The sequence below is a fragment of the Podarcis cretensis genome, assembly GCF_951804945.1.
Source record: "Podarcis cretensis genome assembly, chromosome: 11".
In the NCBI taxonomy this organism is placed as follows: domain Eukaryota; kingdom Metazoa; phylum Chordata; class Lepidosauria; order Squamata; family Lacertidae; genus Podarcis; species Podarcis cretensis.
The window spans coordinates 35,904,261-35,924,651 of NC_137180.1; the positions used below are offsets into that span (position 1 = coordinate 35,904,261).

Consider the following 20,391-nt stretch of genomic DNA (forward strand, 5'->3'; position numbering starts at 1 on the left):
TTTACATTTGGAAAATGAAAAGGTGAGTTAATGATTCATTGGCACACAGTGACCTTTCCTATAACTGCAGTCCAGGATGCAGTAGCCCCACTGCAGGCTGTTCAGATTTTGACTTGACTGTGTCTGCCTTAATATTTGCCCACATACTTGACGCTTGCAGAGAACAGACCCCAGCTGCCTCTCTTTCTTTCTTGGTTTAGTGGGCAATTTGATCCTTCCTTCTTGGATCCTTTTATTTTCTGTCACTTGACTTGCTGCTCAACACAACAGCAGCAGCAGCAGCACTCTCTAAAGAGGTGTTTGCTTAGCCAAAATAAAAGTAAAAAATGGACTCGGATTCTGATGCACCTTTTAATTACTCTTGGCCATCCTTACCTAAAATGAGAATTAGAAAACGGACATCCAGACCAAAAGGTAGACAAAAACTTCTTTACTTATTAACTTACTTATCGTTTAACTCTTCTTGCTGGTTCATTTTGTTGTTAGTCACATGCAGGTGGGTATAAAGAGTTTAGCATTTTTCCTTTTCAGAAAAGGCTTTGAGAGTTTGTCTGTGTCCCAGATACAAATTGGTTTGAAGAACAAAATACCTCTATCCTTATGAATTTATGGATGCTCTTTGCTTCATTTTTCAGCAAGTAAATGAATTGGTCTTCTGTTAGTTCTTTAGCTTCTGATATTTCTGCTATGCATGCACTCTGATCATAAACATATTTATTTGGAAGGAACTTTCCACAGTTTCAGTGGAACTTATTTTAAAGTAAGCAGTTTTGAACAAAGAAAGCAAAAACAAAACATATGCCAGAAGTCTTAGGAAAGGATGTTCCATACAGATACAATTTGTGGAAAGTTTTCTATATGTGACTTTTTGTTTTAACTATTCGTTGTGTTGCATACAGGGTTTGCTAAAAAGAGAGCTCACCTAATTTTCAGAATACCTAATACAGGAAACAATCAATGTATTCTCTCTTTCTGTCTCTCTGGTGGCTGCTTTCTCTACTTGGAAATTCGGGTTCTAGATTGTTGTAATTCTCAAGTATTTTGCATAGAAATAATGACAATTTTATAGGAAGATGTATTTTTGAAAGCTGATAAATACCAAAATACCAAAAGCCTACTTTACTGTGATAGAATGAGAAGATAGAAATGAAGAGTACAAACTCTTGGGGATTTTTTAAAAAGTAAGATTAAGAAGAAAGCAACCCTACACATCCATGCATAAATATGTTGTGTAAATATGTTTGTTGCAGTGAATAAACTTTGAATGTTGACCTTCACATGTGAATGTTAGCATAGATTAAAAAGACACTGATAAAAGCATAATGTTATTTTAGTTAGATGCTATAGCTTCTGTCTCCATCAGAAACATGAAGGTTCTACCGGCCAAACTAGGTATGACCTTGATTGATCAAGAGATCCAGAGCTGGATTTCCCAAGCATTTTGCAAGGGCAAATGCAGCTCTCTGTGTGAGAGAGATTTGAACTGGGCCATGGTGGCAGGTTTTATCTCCTGGCTACCCAACCCATACACCATTCATCCCATTATGGGAAACTAACAAGTACCAATATATCAATTCTGAATGTGGATATGGAAAATAATGGGAAGATGCAACATGCACTGTGGCTGCTGCTGGGGTGGGGAAAACCCCTCAAGAGATCCATTTTTAGACCTCCTGTTGTCACACATCTAGTTTATCCATATGGAGCAAGTAGAGATGGAGAGAGTTTTCAGGAAATTATCTGCCATATAGGAGTACAAGCTTTTTTAATGTAAAAGCATGAGTTTCCATATGAGCTGAAAGGCACTCTTTAAGCTGCTGATTTCTGCCAACTCTTTATTCGTCAACACCATATTAAGTACCATTCTGGAGGTTCCTACCCTGAATAGCAGTTTGGGGGTTTGTATATATGTTTGTTTTGCAGTGGGACGTAACAATGGGCTAGAGTAGAAGTGAACAAAGGCCTCTTCTTCAACTGCATGTCTGCTGGCAGTTCTTGGGATCCAACCCATAAATTCTGTAGCTTGTGTGTGCCTCACCTTGGCTTAGCCACAGTATACCCCAATTAATAGATACACAAAGCAGCAGATAATCTTGGCTGTATAGATGGTCAGCTCACACTCACTTGTAAGGAGGTGGGGCTGCAAAAATAGTTTAGCCAGGTTGTGTGCGGGATGTATAAGGCAAGAGACCTGGAAAGAAAGAGGTTTGCATTTGGACAGAGAGCAAAAAAGCAGCATGAAGTCATTTGAGGTGCCTGGCTGAAGCACATGGGGTTTGCCTGTTGCTCTGAAATTGAATCTGGTATTAGGGGAATTTTTTTTTTTTTTGCAAATTTCTTTAGTGAGGGGGGTCTTCAAAGTACAATTTTGGGTTTGAGGAACTCAAATCTGTGATTATTTTTGTGATTAGAAAACATCCAGCTTGGTAAATCTACGTTTGACTAAAAAGCATATCAACTGTTGTTGGAGGAAAAAAATTACCTTATGAAAATGTCAGGCAATGCTATAAAAATTTTAAGATTCTCTGCATAAAACATATCCCACTAAACATATAGCATTACCTTGTAATAATAAAACATCAATGCCATCAGTTAATAAGAAATTTAAACAAGACGTTTAATTAAGTCTTGCTTTAATTCATTCTTGGACAGCAGCCGCCGACTTGCTTCTTGGCCTCTGATGTAGCCTTCATGTTTCTCATGTCTGCTGCCTCTGTGACTTGTTTCACACACACCTCTATAGACTGAGCATGACAGGGTTGCCACTGAACTTGCATGGCTCATCAATGAACTTCTTTCCTTCTAGTATAGTAAATTTACATGACAAAGGAAATTCATAAAGCCCATCAGATCAGTCTGTCAGCTGTAACAGGGATGAAGTACTGGGGTTGTTGGAAGGTGTCTTTTTTGGATGTACGGAAAGATATCCCAGTGTGTCATCATCTCCATCAACAATGTTTCGGATACCAGCTCTCCTCTCTTCACTGTTATCTTAACACACTAGTGTCTGGATTATCATTTTGTTGAATGCATACCATGCTGAGTGCTGGATGGTTGGTAAAACAGCATCCATTACAGCCTTCTTTTGGAGCCTAATTTGCCACAGTTGAAACAAGATGTGGCTTGAGCCGTCTGCCCAATAGTGTTTTACTTTGATGTTGAACCAGCAGGGGTAGTACACATAAATTATGTATTCCACTATTGGTCTTAGTTCATTAAGGGTTTTGCATTTAAGGCCGTGTTTCAAAACCCATATGTTTGCTGCTGTGAACCACCTTGAATAGCTTACTGGGCCATTTTCCTGTCCTTAAAACACTGTCACCCAGTGAAGTAAGATTTCCAAAGGGTTTTAGGAGAGAAGAAGGAGTGAAGTCCTGTTGCACAAGTGGAAATCCTTCCGCTGATGGAATGTGGTAATTGAATTTACTATGAGGTTGGAAAATAGCTGAAAAGCATGCGGAGGGTCTGGCAGAGAGGGAAGTGAATGATGGCATGGCGAGGTTGGGTCGGGCTGGTGAAGGACCCTTCAGGACCTCAAGGCACTTGGCTGGGGGCTGCACCTCTTCAACTGCCAGACGCAGGTGTGCAAGCAAGAGAAGATCAGCCTAACCCTAATTGGATGTCAGTGCCTATTAATAACTCACCTTTGGTTTTGGCATTTTCAAACTGATTTCCCTCTTCTACCATGTTCCTCTACTCATCTTCCCTCATGTGTCCTGTGCTTGAGCTTGGAAGCCTCAGGAGTCAGTGTCGTATAGTGGTTAGGAGCGGTAGTCTCATAATCTGGGGAACCGGGTTTGCGTCTCCGCTCCTCCACATGCAGCTGCTGGGTGACCTTGGGCTAGTCACACTTCTTTGAAGTCTCTCAGCCCCACTCACCTCACAGAGTGTTTGTTGTGGGGGAGGAAGGGAAAGGAGAATGTTAGCTGCTTTGAGACTCCTTGGGGTAGTGATAAAGTGGAATATCAAATCCAAACTCCTCCTCCTCCTCCTCCTCCTCCTTCTCCTCCTCCTCCTCCTCTTCTTCTTCTTCTTCTGGATAGGGCCTGTGTATTATTTTGAGTTATGCCCAGCACTTCATTAATTTTGGCACTCTAGAAATAATAACAGTTCTCTTAAAAAGCAAAATGGTATCTGTAAGGCTGTCCTAGAGCTTCTTATGGTTTGGGAAATAGGGAATGTGAAATAAAATATCTCATTCCCTCAAGCCTCCTGCCCCCCTAACACACTTAGAGTTCATCCTTAATCCTTTCCTGTTTGCTTCTGGCTTGGGATATCAGTCTAGAATGGGTGGACTTGTGTCTTCCACATATTTAGAGTAATGGAGAGAATTTGAATGAATCTCTCTTTCTGGAAAGCAATTCTGCTGTCTTTTTGGAGACACTGAACTAATTTATATTTATGTTTATTTATAGCCGGTCTTTCTGTGACAAACGCAAGGTGGCTTGCGATAAAAATATAAGTCAAAACAAAATGAAAAACAAAATTAATAACAACAACAAAAGAATGCTGGAATATGTTGTCATGGAACAGCATAATAAAAACCATATATCAACAGTAGCAAATGAAAAATGTATCAAAGGCTCAACTAAAAATATCCACTGGGATAAAATGTTCTTAAGAACCTGTTTAAATGCTGGCAGAGAAGGAAGCCTGGTGAATTTCTCTTGAAGGGCTATTGCATTGTTTCGGCGCCACAACTGAAAGGCCCTCTTGCTTGAACCCACAAGTGACATATCTGCTGCCAAAGGGACAATCAGAGGGCCTCAGTAACCAAGTGCAGATCTCTAGCAGGCTCATATGGGAGGAAGTGATTCTTGAGTTAACCTTGCTCCTTGGCTGTTTGGGATTTTAAAGGTCAGAGCCAGTATCTTGGTTTGATCCCAGAAACAAATTGGAAGCCAATTTGATTCCTCTTAAAATCAACCTAAGCAGGCTGACCTGTGAACCCCAAATCTGACCGCCACTTTCAGAACCAACTGACATTTCTGAACTGCGCCGTCCTTGAGAACACTCCCACATTATAGTAATCTGACGTCAGCTGGAGCTGCCCTGTCCAGAGGGAAAAAGCCATCACCAGGCCCAAACTCAAACAGCTAATACTTTCTTTGAAACACGTAAAAGCGCTCAATCTGCTTTTGTTTTGTAGACCACTTAGGGCTGTTGTTTTGTTACTATATGAGTCATATGAAAGTTACTGTACAACGTTCTGCATATAATAGCCTACCCAAACGAGATAGTTTTTGTCGCATTCAGTCAGCAGATCCAGAGAGCACCATTTTGGGGAAGAGTGGTACATAAGAACTCTATCTAGCAGTCTCAGAGTGCTTGAGAATGTTCAAAGCGTTTCACGTGCAATATGGCAGTTGTTGCTGCCCATGTGTAGAAAGAATAATAGCTGAACATTGCGGGAATAAAAACAGTGAATAATATTATGTCACACCCATTCTCTGATGGCTTGGGGCTTTCTGTAGCCATGGAAGCAGAAACAGAGGTAGACCAATTTTGAACATAAGGCTTTTAAATCTAGTATGGATCTAGCTGGTTCTATGCCTGGTCCAAGCTCATACATTTTATCCAGTGTGCTTAATATTTAGGATTTCTCCCTTTTTTGGTTTCATAGCTTTCATTATTTCAAGTTATATATTAACCCGTGTTCAGTGTACTGAAAGCAATTCTGGGAAGCTATTTGAAAACTATTTGCTGTTTTCTCCAAGTGGGAATTACGGTAGTCACATTTCTTCTTGACTTCTGATTTGCTCACGTTTTTATTCATTACTGAGTTGTTAATATATGTGGCCTTTTAAAAATGGGCACAAAGATTCATTTATTTATGATTCCATTTTTTAATCACATAAAATATCTTGAAATGAATTTAGGTTTGATGAGGCCCTAAGCTATTGAAGGTAATGGGGCCTTTATATAGCATGTGGGGCCCATTACTTACATCATAGGAGCATACACAATACAAAGCACTGTTGCTGTATGTAGGTTTTATTTTATTTGTTATTTATCTTATATTTTGGAAATGTACATCCAGTTGTTTTTTCCCTTTAATTTTCTTGGGGGCCCCCCAAGAGAGTGGGGCCCTAAGGTATAACTTGCTTAGTTTATACATACGGTAAATCCAGCACTGAGTCAGGCTGGCTGCTCCCGCCTTTTGGTGTTCTGTAGCTAATGAGTGAAGTCAGAGCTGTGAATTATGAATGTGCTGTTTGGACACCAGGCAATAGGAATCTGTGTGATCCTAAGGAGCTGCCACTTCCCATTCCTCTTTGGTGTACTTTTCCTGCTTCTGTTTCATTTACTAGCCAATGGAATCTCTGCAGTTTGCCTTCCTTTTCCCCTAGCAATGTGGAAGCATCTTTCCTGGGTTCATCGAACATCAGCTACTCCCTAGTAGTTATTTTCTGCTAATACCACTTACACAGTAGCTGTGGGCAGATGTTAAAGAATCCCCCATGGCAAATGCAAAATATGAAAACTGCAAAGAGGCATAGAATCATAGTTCTGTTTCTTCATTAAAATATTTATGTCCCACCTTTCAGCCTTGAGTGGCTCACAGCATCACTTAAAACAAATATACACCAGGAGCCAGATGTTAAAATCACAAAAGGCAGCTGGGGCGAGAGGGAGGGACCAAGCCAAAGATGCAGTGGTAAAATGACAATAAGACAACAAAGTGAGGGAAAGCCTTGGTGCCACAATTGTAAAGGCCTTGTCCTGCATCCTCCAGTGATAATTGGGTGCAAGGCAAGGTCTCTGAAGAAAATTGCAGTAGGTGAGGATGCTTGTGAGGAAGAAGACAGTCTTTCAGATATTCTGGTACCAATGCACATAGGGCAGGCCTGGCCAAACTTGGCCCTCCAGCTGTTTTGTGACTACAGTTCCCATCATCCCTGACCACCACAGGTCATGTTAGCTAGGGATGATGGGAGTTGTAGTCCCAAAACAGCTGGAGGGCCAAGTTTGGCCATGCCTGGGCATGCACATACCTATACCTGTACATAGCATAGGTAATATATATATATTCTGAAAATATTTCTCTCTATTATTAGAGCATGCAGATCAACCACAATAGCTGATCTCCCTTCTCTTTATGTTGTATGTTTTCATACAAATGCACGGGGGGGGGGGCATATATGTATGTAGCACAGGGTGCACAACCTAAAGCTACAGCTACAGGGTTCCTTTCTGCCTCACATTAACCTCTTAAGAATGCCTTGTTGAATAAGTCCATGGTCCATCTAGTCCAGCATTTCAGCTGCAAGCAACCAGGGAGTCTTGCTTAAAATGCCTGCTATATTTGTTCTGTTTTCATGATTGCAGATTTTTGTGTTAGTAAGCGGAGTTAGACAACATCTGAGTTGGTTTCGCCTTAAATCTGGACCTTTCTATTGATTTCATTGGAATGTAGATAAAGTACAGTCTGTGAGTCACGATTTTGCCGGAGTCATGCTGAAAGGAATTTGTGGAACTGTAGGAATGTAATTTATAACCTGTATGTTTGATGTTGCTTTGTCATTTTTTAAACTGCGTTGTGTCTTTTGGTAGAAATAAATAACTGATGGAGTCAATATATAATTAAGTGTGCTGTCTTGTGAGTTTGGTGAAGTCTTGAAATACCTTTCTAGTTACAATATTAGTCTTAAGTTATTTATGCGCATCGGAAACTTGTGAGCCATTCTTTGCAAAAGAATTCCTGGTGTATTAGAAAGTGTAAGGAATCTTCTTATAGACACACAGCTGCCAAAGTCTACTGGAACTGTCAGTGATTTTAGCTTTGAAGAGATACCAACAAAAAGCATAGGTTTCTTATGATGCTCCAACTGTATTCAGTTACAGTGAATTACTCCTTTATTAAAAGATGCTTGCAACTTGATTCTCAGAGAGCTCTGTTGGCCCTTTGCATTTCAAGGATGTTTATAATGATCCAGGTCATGGTGAGCCAAAGCAAGTTCATTACGGAAATCTTTCAACTAAAAACTGGGAAGGGGGGGGGGTGAAAGGGCCCTCTGAAACTAGGGGTGAGGGGGGAGATATTGGGAGGTACAAAATTTACTGTAAATTTAAGGGGGGAAGCAGCTTTTTATGGATTTTATAATGTCATTGTTGTAGGGAGTAGCAGATCTTTTATAATCTGTTAGTACTGCCATTCCCCTAAATACCCTGGAATGACACTAAAGGTAAAGGTACTCCTGCCGGTACGGGCCAGTCTTGACAGACTCTAGGGTTGTGCGCCCATCTCACTCTAGAGGCCGGGAGCTAGCGCTGTCCGCAGACACTTCCGGGTCACGTGGCCAGCGTGACGAAGCTGCTCCGGCGAACCAGCGCAGCACACGGAACGCCGTTTACCTTCCCGCTAGTAAGCGGTCCCTATTTATCTACTTGCACCTGGGGGTGCTTTCGAACTGCTAGGTTGGCAGGCGCTGGGACCGAGCGACGGGAGCGCACCCCACCACGGGGATTCAAACCGCCGACCTTTCGATCGGCAAGTCCTAGGCGCTGAGGCTTTTACCCACAGTGCCACCCGTGTCCCAATGGAATGACACTACATCATGACAAAAAGTAAAAACAACCACCATACTCTTAAAAAATAACCCTAAAAATGCCATTACAAAATGGTATGCTCCCATGAAACTTTCAGCAGCTTCTGCTCCCCTGCCCCTAAATGACTGAATCCCCCCCCCCAAAAAAAAATCACTGTCTGAGAATAAGGAAGGATTATTTTTGTGTATCTGAAGATTAATGCTCTTTATGTTATGGGATTCCCAGTCAATCATTGTCTTTTAAGCATTTAGATGGCTCTTCCTGTTTGAGTTCTACTAAATAAAATTGTTCCTTCTTAATATTTTTCTTGTGCATGAAAACTTGATAAAAAAAATCACTTATAGCTGTTTACCATCAGCCACCAGTAAGGAGCATGGAATAGTTAAACAAATAAGCAATTTCAGAAGCCAACCATTTTTGTAAAGCCTTCCAAAAGAGGACTCTGGGGACAGTGAAGCATCATGGTGGCTGTGCCTTTGAAAGTACAGTGGTACCTCTGTTTTTGAGCGTCTCGGAAGCTAAATGTTTCAGAACCTGAACGCCAAAAACCCAGAAGTAATTGCTTCCATTTTTTTCTTTTTTCTCCATTGACTTTGGCAACCACCCTTTGCGCCTTGGTTGTCGAACGTTTCAGAAGTTGAATGGTCTTCTGGAACAGATTACGTTTGACAACCAAGGTACCACTGTATACAAACCAGCAGTTTATGTTGAATACATTGGCTCATCACAAGGCTAAGAGCCAGAAGTAAAGGAAAAGTCATGTTAACAAAGCTGAAGATTAACTATTGGTGATGTCCTAAATAATGAGTCAATACAAGCAGAATTGAGTTTTACTGCCTAGCTGCTGGTGGGCATAAACCCACATCTTTATGTTGTAGAATATCTAGGCTCCGTCTACATGATGGCTAAATTTGATATTCTCCAAAATACACACATATAGCAAGCAGCTATTGGAAAATTAATAGTAAGATAGTAACCTGGTGAAACCTGACCTCTTTTTCAATAATATATGAAATGTATCCTAACGATAATATTTTCCATAAGCCATCTTAAGACAGGCAGACTTTCCATCCTGCTTAGCCCACTTTTCTTTCTTTCTGCTGAATATCCAACATGAGGGAGACTTATTTGGAACTCAAAAACCTGCTCACTTTGTGACCTCTTAGTCTCCAGCTCCCATTATCCCTGATGATTAGCCATGCTGACTGGGACTGATGGGAGCTGGGAGTACAGCAATACCTGGAGGTCCACAGGTTCCCCACACCTGCTTTAGCTGGTTCTAAAAAAAGGCATCACCTACCATTACTCTTGATATCTATGCTGTGTCCAGACTTCTTTGTCTTTGGGAGTAGCCCTGTGTGTTAACAGGCTGGCCAACCTTTTGTACTTAACCAATAGTAGTCCCCAAATCTAATGGGTCAGAAACAGAGTGGGAAACAGACAACCATTAAATACCAACTGATAATTTCCTGTGGTGAGACCCAAACAGGTAGAAAGACAGGGGTCTATATAATCCACTCACAGGGTGTATGATTTTACTACTCAGCTGTATCTAACCAGAAGTCCAGAGGAGCGGTGGAAATTTTAGCAAGTGGGCAGGCAGCACAGACTCGCAACAGGGAAGAGCACTTGCAATGTCTCACATTTGAGGTTGTAACATGGTGTTTGCAATTACTTCATTAATAACATAGTATTTAGTATTTAGTCTTGCTTATGATGTCATTTTGTGGGATGAGGCATAGCAAATGCCATTTAAAGCTGACTGTGCTTTTCGTATTCCTGGACAACTCAAATGTGTACAAGTCTGTAGCATGTCGTGTGATACAAGCTAGAGGAAGGGAGGCCTGTGGCTTTGGCATTTTAATAGCTTTTTAAAAAATTAATAATTACACTTGAAGTCATTTCTGGAAGGAGAACTATGCACAACCTTCACTCCCAGCATTTCACAGTTAGCTCAGATCTTAATTTATTGGAATACGTAGTACATGATCACTTATTAACTCTATTATGTGGGTACTCTCAGGGAAAGGTTGATGTTGTCTCTATATCTGGTTAGTTTCATGCTGGTTTTATCCAGATTTGCTTATGTCAACAAGATAAAGACTTGTGTTTGCTGCTATTACATTATTTGATAGTGTTAATGTGTCAGTTTGTATTTTTGTTTGTTTACCATCTTAGGCTTCTAGATTGGCCACATAAAAAATCACATAAAAATAACGAAATCAGATCTCAAAATGGAGTTTGATAGAATGTTTCTTTCTGTAGTTTAAAACAGGCCATCATTGTGAAAGCTTTTTTTTGGAAAATGGGGGAATTGTGGCTCTTAGGTGCAGCTTGGGCTCCTCTTCAATATTTTCTAAATGCAGACCAGATATTGTTGATGTAAGTTCCATAGGTTGCATTTAGAACATTTCATGGGCTGGAACCAGGGAAAACCACAAGTTGTCTCCACCCAGTTTTGGGGGATCCCCCTCAGCCCCTGAACCACAGCATTCAGGAGGTCCTCCTGATTCTCAGAGGAGCTGAAGAGAAGGGAGCAGGGAAGTAAATTCCTGCTCCAAAGAAAGATGTCCTTTTGTTACAGAGCCTAATTAAGATGGAGGCTTGCTGTTTATTTGTGTTGATTGCATCCTGAATGAACTGTGAAAGAAAATGTGTTTGGTAGGGGAGGAATTGAGGTTATCAGGAGCTGCTGCTACATATTTTACCTCCTTTTCCTGTGTAATTTTTTTAAAACCACATTCACTTTCCATCTCCTTTCTGAAATACTTATAGGAAAAAAGAAAGCAGGTGAGGCAATGGTGGTATTTTTGTATCCTTTTATCACACCATGACATAGTCAGGAAGGTTTTGTGTGTGATGCAAAGAGCTGGAACAGCCAAGATCAAGGAGGCACAAAAGCTTGGCTAGATTACAAAGCAGGATCCTGGAAGCATTCTTCCTTCCAACAAAGTGTTTTCTTTTGCACATGCAAGGGAAAGCAGGAGACCAGGATCTATAGTTCTTTTGGAAGATGCCTAGTGGGGAGGAAACTGGCAGGCTGTTGCTCAGATTCCTTGGTCCTACTCCATTCATTTAGTTGGCAAATTGTCACATGAACAAAAAAGAAAAACCTGGTAAACCCAAACACTCTCTGCTTGGCACGCCTACAATTTGAAGGACACATACTGAGATTGTGTGTGCAGAGCCAGTGTGGTGTAATGATTAGGGTGTTGGACTAGGACCTGGGAGACTAGGGCTCAGATCCTTACAGCAACTGGAGGACCACACATACTCCATGTGTGCCCTAGTTACTTCCAAGCTAGGTTGCTGGAATTTTGTCTATATGGGGCTGCCTTGAAGGACAGGCTGGACACTCTAGTTAGTCCAAAATGCAGCCACCAGATCTGGGACCTGAACACCAGCTCACACCAACCCGAATTTACAGGATCATCATTGATTGGCTATTCCAGGGGTAGTCATCCTTTCTATACCTACCGCCCACTAATGCATCTTTCTTGATGGTAAAATTTCCATACCTCCCACCAGTGCTCGATGGAAGGACGATTCACCTTGTGCCGTAGAACCCCCTACCACCCTCCTAGAATCCTGAAACGGCCACTAGTGGGCGGTAGGGACCAGGTTGACAACCTGGGCTATTCATTTCCAGGCTCAATTTAAAGTGCTTGTTTTAACCATTAAGGCTCAGATAACGTTGGACCTGCTGCAACATGAGCTGCCCCTCAGTTAAGTTGACCCAGTTTCCTAAAGTGAACCATCATTGTTTCCTAACCATCATTGACTCTGTTTCCTAAAGTGAAATTAGACAGGTAGATTCAAATTCACAATTATGTTTTTTTTTTTTATAATAATTTTTATTAATTTTCCAAACAAATAATAAGAACAGTATAGAACAATATAACTTCAAGCTCATCAGTTCATACCCTTCTTTCTTTGACTCCCCCATACCTCCCCATCCCTGCATCCTTGTTTAATAATTCTTTAGCAACCCTTAAGTCCATTGTCTTAATTCCCTTTCATAAAAATTTCTTAAGTTTTTTGTTTACTGCTGCAATTCTTTACTTCTTACCCCCTGACATCTTAACATTCCTCAATTTTGCAATTATTTTTAAGATATATTTTGAATTTCTTCCAGTCCTCTTCCACTGTCTCTTTCCCCTGGTCCCGGATTCTGCCCGTCATCTCGGCCAGTCCCATAAAGTCAATCACCTTTGTTTGCCATTCTTCCAGAGTAGGTAGTTCTTGCGTCTTCCAATACTTTGCCAGTAGAATTCTTGCTGCTGTAGTGGCATACATAAAGAAAATCCTATCCTTCCTTGGCACCACTTGGCCCACCATGCCCAAAAGGAAAGCCTCTGGTTTCTTAGGAAAAGTCCACTTAAGGACCTTCTTAATTTCATTATAGATCATTTCCCAGAAAGCTTTAACCTTTGGGCAGGTCCACCAAAGGTGGTAGAAAGTGCCTTCAGTCTCATTACATTTCCAACACTTATTATTAGGCAAATGATAAATTTTTGCAAGCTTGACTGGGGTCATGTACCACCGGTAGATCATTTTCATAATATTTTCTTTTAAGGCATTGCATGCAGTAAATTTAATACCGGTGGTCCATAACTGTTCCCAGTCAGCAAACATAATATCATGACCGATATCTTGTGCCCATTTAATCATAGCTGATTTCACCGTTTCATCCTGTGTATTCCATTTTAACAGCAAGTTATACATTTTTGATAAGTTCTTAGTATTGGGTTCCAACAATTCTGTTTCTAGTTTTGACTTCTCTTTCTGAAATCCTATTTTCCTGTCCTGTTTAAACGTCTCATTTATCTGATGGTAATGCAACCAATCTCGAACCTTAGGCTTTAGTTTCTCATAACTCTGAAGTTTCACCCTTTCACCATCATATTCTAAAATCTCATGATATTTTGGCCATTTAGAATCCATATTAAGCTTTTTTACTTCCCTAGCTTCCATTGGTGACACCCACCTAGGGGTTTTACTTTCCAACAAATCTTTGTATCTAATCCAAACGTTATACAATGCTTTCCTTACAATATGGTTTTTAAAGCTTTTATACACCTTTACCTTGTCGTACCATAAGTATGCATGCCAACCAAAACTATTGTCGTACCCTTCCAGATCCAAAATGTCGGTGTTCTCAAGAAGTAGCCAGTGTTTCAACCAGCAGAAAGCTGCTGATTCATAATAAAGTCTTAAGTCCGGCAGGGCAAACCCCCCTCTATCCTTTGCATCAGTTAAAATCTTAAATTTAATTCTGGGCTTTTTGCCCTGCCAGACAAATTTTGATATGTCTTTCTGCCACTTCTTGAAACAGTCCATCTTGTCCATAATCTGCAACGTCTGGAATAAAAACAGCATTCTAGGCAATACATTCATCTTAATAGTAGCGATTCGGCCTAACAAGGAAAGTTTCAGCCTTGACCATATTTCCAGATCCTTTTTAACTTCTGACCAACATTTTTCATAATTATCCTTAAATAAATTCACATTCTTGGATGTTAAGTTTACCCCCAGGTATTTTACCCTTTTTGTGATTTCCAAACCTGTTTCGTTCTGAAAACTCTCTCTTTCTTCCATTGTTAAATTTTTTTCCAACACTTTCGTTTTTTGTCTATTCAATTTAAAACCTGCTACTCGGCCAAATGTTTCAATTAGTTCTAAAACTCTTTTAGTACTAGTGTCTGGCTGTTGCAAAGTCAATACTAGGTCGTCTGCAAATGCTCTTAATTTATAATGTCTAACTCCGACCTGAACTCCTTTAACCAACTGGTCCTTTCTAATCATGTTTAACAAAACCTCCAGGACCGATATAAAAAGTAAAGGGGATATTGGGCAGCCCTGTCGTGTACCTTTTTCTATAGGTATTTCTTCTGTTACCACGTTATTTACAATTAATTTGGTCTTTTGTTGAGAGTATATTGCACCTATACCGTTTTCAAAACCTTGTCCTACCCCCATCCCTTGGAGATTCTTTTTCATAAAAGTCCAACAAATGTTGTCAAAGGCTTTCTCCGCGTCCACAAAAATCAGAACTGCTTTCCTATTAATGTCAACGTCCAGCAGCTCCAAAATGTCTATAATGTTCCTCACATTGTCTGACATATGTCTACCTGGGAGAAAGCCTGTTTGGTCCTTATGAATCTCATCTGCCAACACTCTTTTCAATCTTTTTGCCAAAATGTCTGCAAAAATTTTGTAATCCACATTGAGTAAAGATATAGGGCGGTAGTTTTTAACTTGGTTCTTTTCAGTCTCTGTTTTCGGTATAAGTGAGATGAAAGCCTCTTTCCACGATTCAGGTGCCTTTTTCCCCTTCAAAATTTCATTGCAAACTTCCTTCAATGGTTGTATCAGCCATTCTTTCAGCATTTTGTAGTATTTGGCCGTCAGGCCATCTGGTCCTGGTGATTTTCCCAATTTCATATTTTGAATGGCACCCTCTATTTCTTGTTCTGTTATTTCCTCGTTTAAGATCCTTTTACTTTGTTCTGAGATTTTTGGTAAACCGTATTTTCTGATGAATTCTTCTATTTCTTGCTCGTTGGTTGGCCCTTGTGCATACAATTTCTTAAAAAAGCTTTGAAAACAATTGTTGATCTCGTTGGGTTTGTGGATAATCTTTCCATCCATTTCTAAACTTGTTACCGTATTCATTTTCTGCCTTTTTTTCAATTGCCATGACAGAAGTTTCCCACATTTATCCGCTGATTCAAAAGTTTTTTGTCTCATTTGCTTTATCCTCCATTCTATTTGTTGGTTCATGAGTTCCATATATTGCATCTGATGAAACTTTATTTCTCTCAAGATCTCATGAGACTTTGGTTTGGACCTCAACTTCTTCTCTCCTTCTTTTATTTTTTCTAAAATTTTTTCCTTCTTTTCATTTTGTTGCTTCTTCTTAATAGAATTTTGTTGAATTAGGAAACCTCGCATCACGGCTTTGCTTGCGTCCCAAATTATTCTTTTTTCCACATCTGTTTTCCTGTTGATCTCAAAATAATCTTTTAATGTTTTAAGGGCCTTCTTATGGATCTCTTCGTCCTTAAATAGGGTGTCATTCATTCTCCATCTAAAGGAACCAGTTGTTGTTAATTTCATCTCCATCTTGACCGCATTATGGTCGGAGCACGTTTTTGGGCAGATTTCTACTTTTTTTGTTCTTGACGCCAGACTACTAGAAATCCAAATTTGGTCTATTCTTGTCCATGTCATTTTTGCTTCTGAGAAGAAAGTTCCCTCTCTCTCTAAAGGGTTCTTTGTTCTCCAGATGTCAATCAAGTCCATTGTTTCAGTCATTTCAAAAAAGATCCTTGGTAGTCTCCCTTCTTTCGAGATCACTTGTCTCTGTGCTTTGTCCATGTTTGTTGAGACAACTCCATTCATATCTCCCATCATTAGGATTTTATAATCTAGAAAGTCAACTAATGTCTCATGCAACTTCCTAAAAAATTCAGCCTTCCCTTCATTTGGAGCATAAACTCCCACAATTAATATCTTTTCTCCTTGAATTTGTATTTCAATTGCCAGGTATCTTCCTTGTTCATCTTTAAATATTAATTTTGGAGCCAACTTTTCCTTTGCATAGATCACCACACCTCTTTTCTTTACTTTGTCTGATGAGATGAATTCTTGACCGAGTCTCTTATTTATTAGTAATTTCCTGTGGATCCTGGCAATATGGGTTTCTTGCAAACATATTATGTCTAATTGTTCTTTCTTCAAAATGTGAAAAACCTGTCTTCTTTTCCGAGGAAGGTTCAGACCATTACAGTTCCAACTAAGGAGTTGCAGAGACATTTTGTATTTAAGTAGCTGTTCCTCCAACTGCTCCAAGCTTCTGCTCTTCCTCCGATGGTGGTAGTGAAAGTCCAAATGACAAATTTGCTATATCGGGTGGTTCCCTCTCCTCCACGGTTCCTTTCTGCAGATCCTCCAGGTACTTCTCTAGAAATAGTTCTTTGTCCTGAATTGTTTTTATTTTAATCTTCCTTCCATTGAAGTTAAAGGACAATCCTTGTGGAAATTCCCATCTGAATGGTATAGTGTTTTTCTTCAGCAGGTCTACTAAACTCTTGTAATATGTTCTCACCTCTAAAATGTATTTAGGAATGTCCTTAAAAATCTGTATCTGACAATTTTGAATCACCAATGCCTTTTGATAATGCAAATTCAATATTCTATCTCTTTCTTCTTTTGATCTCAATGTAATTAAACAGTCCCTTGGTTTTTTGTCCTGCCTTCTACCCAATCGAAAGGCTGATATTATCTCAAGTTCCTCATCTTCCTCCCATTCCTCCCGCCAAAAAGTTATGATATTCTCTGTGAGAAATTTCACAAGGTTGTCCCCTTCCACTTCAGGCACCAATCTAAATTTTAAATTCTTCTCTTTACGTTGAAGTTCCAGTAAGGAGAGGGCTGCATCATGCTCATTCACTTTTTTAATAATAGGCCCAAATTTTTCCCTTGTCTCTTCAGCCGTTATTTTTGCACTTTCTGCAATCTTTCGTGTTTCTGAACTTTCCTGAATTAATCTATTTATAGAATCTGTGTTCGATGCAACACTAGCCGTATTCACATCCAACCTTGTTGTCAACTCTGTTAATTTTTTAGAATTCTCTGTCGAAAGTTTTGTCAATGCTTCCAGGGATTGATTTATTTTAAGTAGAGCCTGAGTCATAGGATCCATAGAAGCTGGTGTTTTTTCCTGCACAGCTGCAGTTCCTGATATAGAGGCCCTTTTCTTGTGAGATTGTTTTGCTTTCTGCCTTGTTACTATCTCATCTGTAGGGGCACTCATATCCTCAAGGTCGTTTTCACAGAGTTGATTCCCAAGTGGAAAATCCCACTGTTACTTTTTCAAGTGCAACAGTTTCAGATAGAGCCCTCTAGAGGGAGCATTCAATTGTATCCAAATGGCAGAGATAGAAGAAAACAAAGAAGCAAGGGAGTATAACAGTAGCCAAAAGTTTCCAATGTCCAAATTGTAATGTCTCTATTTTTCTATGTGGCCAAAATGCAGCAAAGTACATCTAAGGTCCGATAACTTTTTTGCAAACAAGTCCCCACTTCTCAAAGTTTGACAGTCCACGTCCCGGTGTCTTTTTTTGGGCAGCCCGACCCCAGGGGGTTTGGCAATGGAAGGTCTTAATTTTCCATTAATTTTCCAGCAGATTAACAACGTTCCAATCCCTTCCCCCCTTCTCCTGCCAATCTGGGGGGAGGTTTTAAGTCCGATGTCAGTTTGACAGCTTAAAAAAATTAGAAAGGTTCCCTTTAAGTGCAGCTTGATTTTCGTTGCTTTATTCCTTCTGCAGTTCCGGGGAGGCAGACTTCCTTAATTTTTGCCTTTCCCGTTTTCAGCCAAATTTTTTTTTAAAAAGTCCCGTTACTTTTTCCAATCTTACTCACGGGTGTTGTGGTCAAATTCCAATTGCAGGAAGGAATCGGCGCTCTCCGCTCATGGCGACGCGGCTTCACTCCGCTAGCTGGGTGACGACTCTCAGCACCGCGCTTACCCCGATGCCGCTCAGAAGCCTTTAAAAAGGCTCCCTCACAGTACCGGGGGGCGCAAAGGGTGCCCACCGAATCTCCTTTGTTCACAGGCTCCGCGCCTGTGATTTTAGGGGTCCCCCGCTTGCCGTAGCGGGTAAGACCCGAACTCAAATTCACAATTATGGATTACCCTCCCACTGGAAATCTATCAGGCACATTTTCACTTAGCTGCTGAAGGTCATGCTTTTAGCAATGATGAATATTTTGTCTTGTTTATCTTGTTTCATTGAATATTCGTTTAACTCTTGTAAGCTGTACTGTGTACTTCTTAATAATAAAACAAGGTTGTATTATTTATTGCTGGCTGCCCTGTGCTCCCACTGGGAGGAGGTGTGTGATATAACTATGTGGAAATAAAAAACTAAGTAAATAAACAGACAGAAGTGATATTATTGTGAAATGGCTTTATGTTTTCTTTAATTCTCATAATGAAACCAGCCCCACTTTACTCTGAATGACTATACAGGAAACAAATTGTTTGTATTTATGATTCTATGAGTCTATTATATGGTTTATTCCAGTTCAACAACATTCCCCATTTGAGGCTTATCGGAAAACCTCAAATCCCTCCACCTTCTTTGCCGCAGCCAGACTTTCTGCGATGCTGAATGGAAGTGAAGAAGTCTATGCAAACCGCATGGTGGTGGATCAGGTAAGTCTGACAGACATGGACTCTGCTGACTTCTTGTAAAATGGGCACACTAACATCCTGACCCAGGAGCTGGAGGAACTCCACAATTGCCTTTGCCTCTTTCTTTCTTTCTTTCTTTCTTTCTTTCTTTCTTTCTATTGTATTTCAGTTTTCTAGGGGTGTGTGAAATTAACAGTCCGATCTTAGTTGTGGTTCTAAAAAAACCCAAATTTAACGATGAAGATGATTATTAACAAAACTAGCTTTCATTTTCTCTGCATTACTGGGGTTTATATTCCATTTCTTTCTGCTTCTGTTGGTTACAGATGATATTTAATAGCATCTTAATGTCTGCTCATCCGATTACTGTATTTTGGGGAAAATGAATAGGTTTTTCTCATGCTTATTAAACATAAGTATAACAAAATAAGAAACCTACAGGGAGATCATTCTTCAAATGGCCTCTGTTTAGCTGCTCTCCGTCTCCCCCCAAATATCGGACTTCCAGCAATAATTAAAATGACAGGAAAATGCACTGCAAAGGGTGGAATAATGGTTGCTTGATACAAGGCCATGTAACCTCCCCACAAACAAATCAGGATAAATGTTAAATAAACAGGTAATCTGGAAGCAATCCTAGAACACATCCTAGGTTGTGTTCCTCTAGCCAGTTTTGTATTTGGAATGTGAGGACCTCATACTAGTCTTTACAGACTGGATTCAATTTCATTTCATTTTGTTTTGCAGCTTTTGAATATCACCTAACTTGTTTGGATTTCTTGCTTTAGATGGAAGACATGGGCGTCAAGTACATGAAGGTAGACCAGTCTGCTCCTGAAATGTACAGAGACCGCGCAGACTCAAATGAAGATCCAGAAGCATCAGCAAATAGCGGGGACAGCAGAAACTCCTCCCCCATCATTCAGCCTAATTTGGATGCAGCAGGTCCATACTTGTCTCTCAAGAAGACACATGCATTTAGCAATCAACGGAATCAACGCTATTCCATCATTAAAAAAAGGTGTGGATTTAATTTTAGCAGTGTTGTTTCGAAAAGAACCCCCCCCCCCAATACAAACATGTCTTGCTCAAAAAACAGAGAGAAAAATGAATGTCAAAAAGTTGTCTCCTGAGGAAGTAAAAAGATAGCCATAGGCTGCAGTGCTAACTATGTTGACTCAGAAATGAATTCCACTGAATGCAAATGGGGCTATGATTCTAACCTAAGGCTGTCTGCAAGCCCCCCTTTCTAATCCAATCCAATCTAATCCATAGTCTTCTCTTGGATTTGTGAAATGTTGCCCTTCATTCTTGTATTTTTCTGAACCTTGGTTTTCTGGATGGAAATCAGCTGATTTTCAGGACTGCACAGCGCTACACATGGCTCTCTGCAATCACTGACTACCAGCTAATCATCATTGCTCCCAGAGAGCCCTTCATGGTACTTTAATAAAGGGTTGCCCCCTCATGGTTTGATTTCAAACCCTGTGAGATAAATTGGATCACCTGACAGATAGGTGCCCCTCCTGTCGAATATGGCCTACAGCGGATATGGGGGAGATAAAAAGCTGCTGCACTTCAACTTCATATCCATATCCCCACTCCTGGCTTAGCACATGCCTCTAATTTCTTAGATA

The 20,391-nt window shown here is 40.2% G+C and overlaps 1 protein-coding gene across 8 annotated transcripts in view; it reads left to right on the forward strand.

The window, feature by feature from the left end:
- ARHGEF28 (Rho guanine nucleotide exchange factor 28) overlaps positions 1 to 20,391 on the forward strand; it is a 136,835-nt gene that overhangs the window by 64,445 nt on the left and 51,999 nt on the right. For 7 of the 8 annotated variants that reach the window (XM_079995277.1, XM_079995279.1, XM_079995280.1 and 4 more), the window contains exons 10-11: positions 18,645 to 18,775; positions 19,543 to 19,776. In XM_079995277.1, coding sequence (XP_079851403.1) covers positions 18,645 to 18,775; positions 19,543 to 19,776 — 365 coding nt within the window. Of the gene's footprint in view, positions 1 to 311; positions 415 to 18,644; positions 18,776 to 19,542; positions 19,777 to 20,391 lie in introns of those variants that run through there. The other variant, XM_079995284.1, reaches the window with a different exon arrangement.